This window comes from Galendromus occidentalis, unplaced genomic scaffold, assembly GCF_000255335.2.
Source record: "Galendromus occidentalis unplaced genomic scaffold, Mocc_1.1 scf7180000076319, whole genome shotgun sequence".
Lineage (NCBI taxonomy): Eukaryota > Metazoa > Arthropoda > Arachnida > Mesostigmata > Phytoseiidae > Galendromus > Galendromus occidentalis.
In genome coordinates, this window is record NW_003804308.1 from 514894 (window position 1) to 523061 (window position 8168).

The 8168-nt window shown below is 52.0% G+C and overlaps 1 protein-coding gene across 1 annotated transcript; it reads right to left on the reverse strand.

The window, feature by feature from the left end:
• Nucleotides 1-2529: 2529 nt before the first annotated feature.
• up (Troponin T, skeletal muscle) lies at nucleotides 2530-6607 on the reverse strand. Its single transcript, XM_003738739.1, has 8 exons — nucleotides 6583-6607; nucleotides 5861-5890; nucleotides 4320-4383; nucleotides 4033-4231; nucleotides 3489-3901; nucleotides 3295-3387; nucleotides 2791-3153; nucleotides 2530-2704 (listed from the first exon to the last, which is right to left on the reverse strand). The coding sequence occupies exons 2-8, from the start codon at nucleotides 5875-5877 to the stop codon at nucleotides 2657-2659; spliced, it is 1197 nt and encodes a 398-aa protein (XP_003738787.1). The 5' UTR covers nucleotides 5878-5890; nucleotides 6583-6607; the 3' UTR covers nucleotides 2530-2656.
• Between the last annotated feature and the right edge of the window lie 1561 nt (nucleotides 6608-8168).

The following is an 8168-nucleotide window of genomic DNA, read 5'->3' on the forward strand; positions in this document are numbered from 1 at the left end:
CTTCACTGTTCCGGCGTGAAGGAATCTCATTCTGGCTCCCTCTGTTCGCGAATTGACATGCTCGACGCGAGCGACCAGAGTACGCGGTCGTCTAACGGTCAAACGTCGGGGTGAAATCGGGGGCTAAGCGCATGTACGCTCGAGTGCGATGCCGTTCTGTCGTTCGGAGCAGCTTGTTAGTTCGGGAATCCGGCGGGAATTGCCGCCGGGAATCGGTGTATCTCTCTCTCTGTCTCTCTCGGTTTCCTCTCCGTTCATCTCGTCGACAGCTAAGCGGAGCGTATCCTCGCGCACGTTGCCATTCACGTTCGTTCGTGTCCCTCGCAGTAACGCGAGCTCGTCCGCCTACCCTCGGGCCAGCTCCCGTTTTTCTCTTTTCCCCATTCCGTAGTTCGCTTCCCCGGGTCTCTGTCCCTCTCTCAGGGCTCTCTGGCTAGCGCAGTCCCCGGCTCTTTCGGGTAATGATATCGCTAATTAAAAAGGCCGTGTTAATGGCTTCCCCGCAGTGTAGCCGTTACAAAAGAGATTCTTGACGCGGCGCGCCGTTCCCAGGAATGCCTTTTTGTCTTCGGACAGATCAAGTTCTGTGCGCTTGACACCCCCAAACTCTCGGGCGAGTTGGCGTAGATCCGCCGGAGCGCGATGAATCCTGTCCGCCGATCGGTCGAGCGCGAGTGGATCTCGGAATGCTCTCGAAACTTTCGCGAGCGTCAAGTTGCGCCTGCGACGGTGGGGAAACGCCCGACACGCTCCCGACAGCCACCGTGAAGAACATTCGGCCGTTGTTCGTCCGTTAACAGGCCGGAGGGTCTTATAGCGAAATATTTAGGCTGTTCCGTACGATCCCCTCCATGTTCCAGACTGGCTTCCTGCTTGGATGGCTGGCTGAAAGGTCTTCGGGCAGAAACGCGTGGCTCCTCTCGTTCGTCCGTCCGTTCGTTCGCTCGTTGGTGGATGTACGGCTCGTCGCCGATGCGACCGAGCCGCCTGCTTGGCTCAGCTATGTGGAGAATTCCCATTTTGGAGGAGGGAAGACGTAGACGGGCACAACGGGAAGACGTGGGAAAACAGACCGGGAATGACGGCGATGGCCGCAACGAATGACACCGACAAACGAAGTGTGTGTGTTCACAAAGAGCCATTCGTTGTGATGCAAATATTAGCTCGCAAATAAGACCGAAGGGCGCTCCTGACGGAGTCGCGGAGCCATTCCTGACACAGGAAACCATCTGTCACACTTGCTGCTCACCTCAACGATGAACTTCCGACTCGACACAAGGACTTTGCGGATCAGCAACGACACATGTCTAAGTCCCGGGGCGTCAAATGAATTCCAAATTCCATGGAAAAACATATTTTCTCCCTTCTCGAAATCAAGGAGGAGCGGAAGCGAAACAGAGCGGTGATACGAATCTCTGGACTCTAGGCCTAGGCGTTCCGCGGACGACGAGCGCTTTCACCGATCATCAAAACGATCTCTACATCTTGACCTCGCCTAAAACTTTTTCGTAGCTGTCGTCAAAGAACGTGACTTCTCACCTTGATCCTGTCAGATTACAGTCGACCCCACGGTCAACTCCGGAATTGATCCGAGCGGAGGCTCGCTTCGACCGAGCGTGGAATGCGGAGACGGCTGAGATATCTTTCAAAGATCGTGAGAGCGGGGCAGGGCAGCGAAACGAGCCCTCCGGGTGAACTCACAGTCATCACGCGTCCAAGCACTCGGGTCTTTGTGAGAAGCATCCCCTAGACCACGAGCTGAAAGGGGTCCAAGGCGGCGTAATGAAACGAAACTCGAAGGCCGCACATAGAGGGACGATCGCAAACCTGCAGGACCAACAACTTGACTTTCATCTCGTTCGTGCCAAGATGTTTCGAGGCGAGCTCATCAGGTAGCAGAGCCCTTAGGCGAACGACTCGCCTCGGTCAACCACAGCGGACGCGCCCATGATAGTGGCGAGATCGAATCGCCAGAACGAGCGTCACGTTTCTGGGAGCTCGCGCTTTCCTCTCTGATCCTCACCCGTAGCCCCTCAAATACTCTCGGCACGGGATTCGCGCGAGCGTCAGTAGGACCCCCCCTGGTTCATGCGCCCTTCGGGGACCGCTCCAAGGAATCGATCTCGAGTGTCATTTCATCCGCCAGTGATCTCTCAAGCCCATATTCGAATCTTTTCTTCGGGTTGTGAGAATTGAATGACTTCGAGTGTACTATGAGAAGTCCAACATTTTCTGATACACTGCTGGATAAGTCGCGTCTACGCCGCTATTATGCGATCCGGATGATATATACCCGCCTTGAGAAAGAGAGCAAAGAATGCGGCAAGGTGGACAGACGGTACCGTACGAAATGAGTCCTGAGTCTCCGCACAGACCTCGCGGTCGGGAGAGCCATCAGAGCTCGTTCCTCAATCAGCCCCCCCTTCACACGGAAAATCTTGTCGCACCTCACGCCAGGCCGATGCTACGTTCCTCGATCCCTGGTTCAGAGAAGAGACTTCGCGGGAGCGTGAAAGAAGAGCCAAACGTCCACCATTAGCGTGAAATATTTTATTCTGCTCGGCTCAGAGGAATAGGGGGAATGGGATCCGAGACAGCTCTACGCCGAAGTCCCTGCCGGAAGCTCGCGAAAGCGTCATTGAAGTTTTATCGACCTCTACTCCTCCTCCTCCTCTTCTTCTTCTTCCTCCTCTTCTTCCTCAGCCTGCGAAAATGCGAGAAATTAATATCGAAAAACGATACCATAACGGAGCCATGACATCCCTCGGGAGACGATTCATCGAAATTTACCTCTTCCTCCTCCTCCTCAGCTGCTTCCTCCTCTTCAGGTTCGGGCTCGGGCGCGGGCTTAGACGAGGGGATGTCGAATTCCTCCGGGGGCTTGAAAACAGGTACAGGTATATCATCGTCGTCGTCGTCGATTTCAGCTCGAGTTCTGTCGTACGACTGCTTGTTCTTGGGATTCTCCGGATCCCACTTGGGTAGTTCTTTGGGACCTTCCCGCTCCTTGAAAGCCATCATCTTCTCCTCCCAAAACTTCTCTTGATCAGCATCACCGGCGGCTTCGAAACCACCCGAGAAGAGCTCCTTCTTATCTTCAAAGGTTCTCCTGTCGGTCCTCCTCTCGTATTTGGAGGCAACTTGAATCTTGGGCTGATAAAGGGAATAGAGCATTAGCAGGAATACTCGGAGAGCACCAGTACCAGAGGCAATCCCGCGTGATCTCTTCTCCTTTTGTTGTCGTCGGTGTCTTCATGATCATTGCCCTCAATCAAGAGCGGTCGAGCTACTCACCGGATGTTTTCCAGAGAGAGCCTCAGGGTCCAAACCCTTCTTGAGAGCCTTGTTTCTGTTGATCTGGCGCTGACGTTCAGCGAGCTCCTTCAGCTGTTGTCATGGAGAGCGAGGATCAGTACAGTATTGTGGTAGAGAGCTTGGACTTCGCTATATATTGATGATGAAGCGAGAGAGCGGTGAGAGGATCTTACATCGTAGTCCTGGCGCTTCTGACGCTCTTCCAGATCGTACTTGTCGGACTCGAGGGTCACGATGCGCTCCCAGAGCTCCTTGGCCTTGTTCTTGAGGTCATCAACGGAGAGACCCTCGATGGCGAGTGGGGCCACTCGCATGGACAGGATGGTCGTCTTGTCTTCCTCGAGCTGCTCCTTGGTCTTACCCATTTCACCTCGAGCGTGCATGATGTTGGCGAACTTGTCCAAGTTGGAGGTTCCGAGAGCATTACCCATGTCCATGGCTTCCTTCTTGGTGATCGAGAAGTTGGGCTTCACAGGCTCCATCTCCCTCTTATCCTTGGCCGCCTGCATTGCTTGACGCTTCTTCTCGGCCTCTTCGAGACGCTTGCGCTTAGCCTCGGCCTCCCTGAGCTTCTTCTCCTCGACCTCTGCACGAGAAAGAAATAATCAACGCAGATCTGCGAGGGAACTTTCAGTCCCGATGAAAATGAGCAAGGATATACATATGTAGGGGAAAACTCAAGGGACATCAGCCCGGAGAAGAACTTCCGCTACTTACCGCGGGATCGAGCCTCCTCGGCTTTCCTCTTGTACTCCATCATCGCCTTCTCTTGTTGTTCGCGAGCGGCCCTCCTCTTCGCTTGGCGTTCCTTCAGCTTGCGAAGATCTTCGTCCTCCTTAGCACGCTGAGCTTTGCGCTGCTCGATGTACTCGCGCCACATCTCCTCCTCCTCTTCCTTCTTCTTCCTCAGCTTCTCCTGAGATTTCCGAAGAAAAAAGTTCAGAGAAGAATCCTCTCCCCTACGAAGTTACTCTGCTTCGCATCGATCCCGACGATGGACTCACCTCCATCATCATCTCCGCTTCAGACATGGTTTTGGATTCCGGTCGGACGGACGCGCGACGACCACTAGATACGGCAAGAAAGAGATTATGTGAGACTTTGATTTTGCTCCCCGCACGAAAGAACCTCTCGGCGTAAGTTCCCCACGCATTCGGGAAATCTCAACAGGCACGACGTCCCGAGCTTATGTTGAGTCTAGAAAATTATTGACCCGTCCGGAAGCCGATTTCTTTGTAATTATTGCAGAAGCAGGAGTCTACGCTCGAAAATTTATGGAACTCATCGCTATGGTAGACCGCTCGATTGGTGACTGGTGACTGACATCTCATTTACAAGAGCAGTCGCTATCCGCGGAATTCGGCAAGCAAAAATCTCAATTGAATGACGCCACCCACTCGACGACGTGACCACGTATAAAAATGAACCGATGCCTCCTCTGCCTCCCTCCGCGACGCTTATGATGACAAATCGGTTGTCGTCGAGGCCTGCACGCACGTGTCGCTATTGAATTCGCCGAGGACGATTGTAATTATTCGGAAGGATCCACGCATCGAACTACAGCTCTAGAATTGATTTTCTGCGATTGGTGATCTGCAATCCCATCGACAGGATATTTCGCAGCTGATCAATTTATCGCGCGATTCGCCCTCTAAATCGATGAATGAATTGAATCGCCTTGAATCGGAGAGTCGACTACAGCGAGCTCGGGGCAAGCTTTTTCATATGATTTTCTCCCCTATCCAGGCCATGAACACTGACCGTCGCGATGGGCCCGTCTCGCTCTAACTGTCGGTGTGCCCACCTTAGTTGCGGTAATCTATTCTGGTCTCTCTGCAAACACCGGCTCAGTCGACGAGAAATAGCGAGCGAGTGCCTCCGGAAAGGCCAATCGGTCGAGAGCAAGGTGAAACAAAGGTTGCAAATCGCGACGGTTTTTTAGTGCACAGCACAAAAACCCACTCTTCACCGATTGAAATGTGGGACTTCTTTCTCGCAGAGAACGGATTTTTTTGCGAGATGTCTCAACGCATCTCCGGAACGATCAATCTGCTCTACACTTTGTCTATTTGGGCTCCCGACTTCTCTGAAGCTCAATTATCCTGCTTTGGGTCAGCGGCGGATTTTTGCCAGGCGAGGAAAATTCTGAGGGATCGACATTTCGATTAGCGCGGGAGCTGTAGCGTTAGACGGTCTATCACGTGCAAGCTACGATTAGTTTGAGCGATCTTATTCGGCTCTGAAGCATACAGAGTATCCGACTTTCAAGGTACACGTGTGCTTGCTTCCATGCTCTGTGGCGTGGCCGGCAGCAAGATTATTACTGATCCGGATCGAAGCTCCGAGTTCAGCTTCGGTACACGACCACAAAAGTCAAAAAATGGTTGCGGAATCGCAGAAGAAAAAATCAAATCTGACGGGTAGACACGGACAGACAGATAGAGGTAGATTTCGATATGACTGTTTCCGGGGCTCTTCCGCAAGGTCGTTCGTCTGTATGCCTCGACCCGATAGGGTTTCAAAACGCTAACAATATTTCGCGTACCTGTCGTAATCGGACATAGCGAAGGCCTCGCTGCAAAACAGGAGCTTAGAAAATTGAAGATATCGGGAACGATACGATGAGGATGTAAGTAAGAGTGATAATACGAATTAGGACGGGGGAAACGGAACCAGACTTTGTTACTGAGAACGTGGAAATGAGCGCGATGAGGGAGGATAATGGGATGACCATTTGCTTCATGTCGACACATAGGATTGAGCAGAAATCACGAAGTCCCTCTAGAGGTCGCAAGCAATGAACGTTTGAATGCCATCGAGAATCTCCGTATGGGAGCGGCTCTCCCAGGAAGATTCATCTCGGCTCTCGACTCCTTCCCAGAATCGCTTCTATTCACAAATCTGACTGTTTTGAACCGGGAACACTCGTTGATGGATTTGGGGGGATCTGCCAATTCCTCCGAAGTCTTATCGGAAGAAGTTTCCAACCATTTCGTTTGAGCTGGCCAGATTCCTCAAAAAGTGAGGCCCCGGCTTGCGCGAGGAGAATGAAAGTTCCGATTATGCTCGGACACGGTCTCGATTCCACCTTGACGACGAAGGCGTCTTGGGCACTCCGATCGATCGAGTATTTCCAAAAAAACTCTCCAATATGGATGAGAGGCGACACTTTCACATTTTTGCAATGGAGCACATTCACTCGTGAACGAGGGAAGAAAGTATTCAAGAACAATCATTAGTAGATAGATGTCGATGAAACAAACCTACCGGACGAACAAGCAGCAAGTGCCTCGAACCTGCGAGCAGGGAGATTCACCTGGTTTTAAGCCAGGGTTCGGAGAGAGGGTTTGAGAGAGCTACTCTGGTCGCTGAAGACAACATGCCTGCCTAGAGGAATACGGTCCAGATGGTGGACAAACCGACAGACGCTTCCTCAAGGCGAGTGGTCGAGCCGACCACAGGAAGAGGCACGACAGGTTCCCGAAAGACAAGTGGTCGCTAACGTAGGTAATCATTGTCGGTCGCCGGACATCCTTCTCGCTTCGTACCGCCACTAACTCTCCTTCTTGAAAAATATCGGCTCCCAATTATTTTTCGGGTCGACAGACTGCGGCTCGAAATGATCAAGGGAGCATCTTCGGGCAATAGCTGCGTCCGCCCCGACTCGCGATGAAACTCGATAAGCTCCAAAGGGACGAAGTTCACCACATTCTTCATCGCAACCGTATCGAGCCCGAGTTGAGGTGACAGAATCATGCAGAATGGGTCCCCGCTCGCTTGAAATGTTCTCTTGCTGAGTTGGTCGCCGGTCTGGCTGGCTGGCCCGCTCGTTTGTTTGGGAAGAGCGAGCGGTCCCATATTCTGATGCTATAGTCTGGCGGAATGCTGCAGGTAAGGAACCTGTCGGGAGTCGCTAACAAAGAAGGAGAGATGCCGAGCACAGACCAAGCCCACAACACGCTAGAGCTTTGTACTGAACGGGCGAATGTCGGAAAATCTTCGAAATATCCAGCACCTCTATCGACTCTGATATTTCAGGAATAAGGGTGCGAGCGAGAACGATTACGGCTATGATTCGTTCGCGTGGGACTGTCGTTCTGCTTCAGATACCTAGTATAATGTCACCGCTGTTTATCGTTTTAAGTTCTTTGTTTCTGCACTCCGACCTGATCTATCAAGGCCATCGAACAAATCGAGCACCCGGCAACAATGATGATTCTGCGAATTGATTCGGAACATTAGAGATGATACTGTCAAGCCCGACTCCGGGCGAGAAGAGCGGAAAGTATTACTCATCTGGAAACTGAATGCTTCAAGTTTTGCCTCTCGTCACGTTTTTGCTGCGGTGGTTTTTGTGATCATTGGTCAACGCGAGAAGAAAAATACCCGTGACGCCCACGAAATCAGCGTAAGCCTCTTGCACTCCAGATCTGCGGAAGATTCCACTCACGACACAGGTATCTGCTGGCTGGTTTTCCTGTTCCTTCTCGATACAAGATGGAAGTGAAAGAGAACGGAACGACGGCTCCTCATCAGCGTTGTTTGGTTTACACAGTATTGTGATATCTTAATTATATCAATGAGTGGGATTCGATGGCTGAGCCTGCGGAAACAGATAGCGTGGAAAATAATTGACACGGACGAAACCACTTTGTACACTCAGATCTTCAAAGCTTCATCGACCCTCCCATACCCAAGTCCGAGGGAACGGTTGCGGAACGCTGTTGGGGGTTCCTCTAGTCGGTAGTCGATTGTATCCGAAGATCATGTATGTCTCGGGCTCATTTTGTTCCCTACGAACCCTTCCGCGACACACCCTGTCAATGTCTTGGCTTCCGCAGACTTCCAAACAG

What these genes read in the sequence shown, in the direction of transcription:
- up (XM_003738739.1), bottom strand. An exon ending in AGAAGCGCCAGGACTACGAT is followed by an intron (nt 3,388 to 3,488) that starts GTAAGATCCTCT and finishes CCATGACAACAG; the next exon opens with CTGAAGGAGCTCGCTGAACG. An exon ending in CTGAGGAGGAGGAGGAAGAG is followed by an intron (nt 2,705 to 2,790) that starts GTAAATTTCGAT and finishes GCATTTTCGCAG; the next exon opens with GCTGAGGAAGAAGAGGAGGA.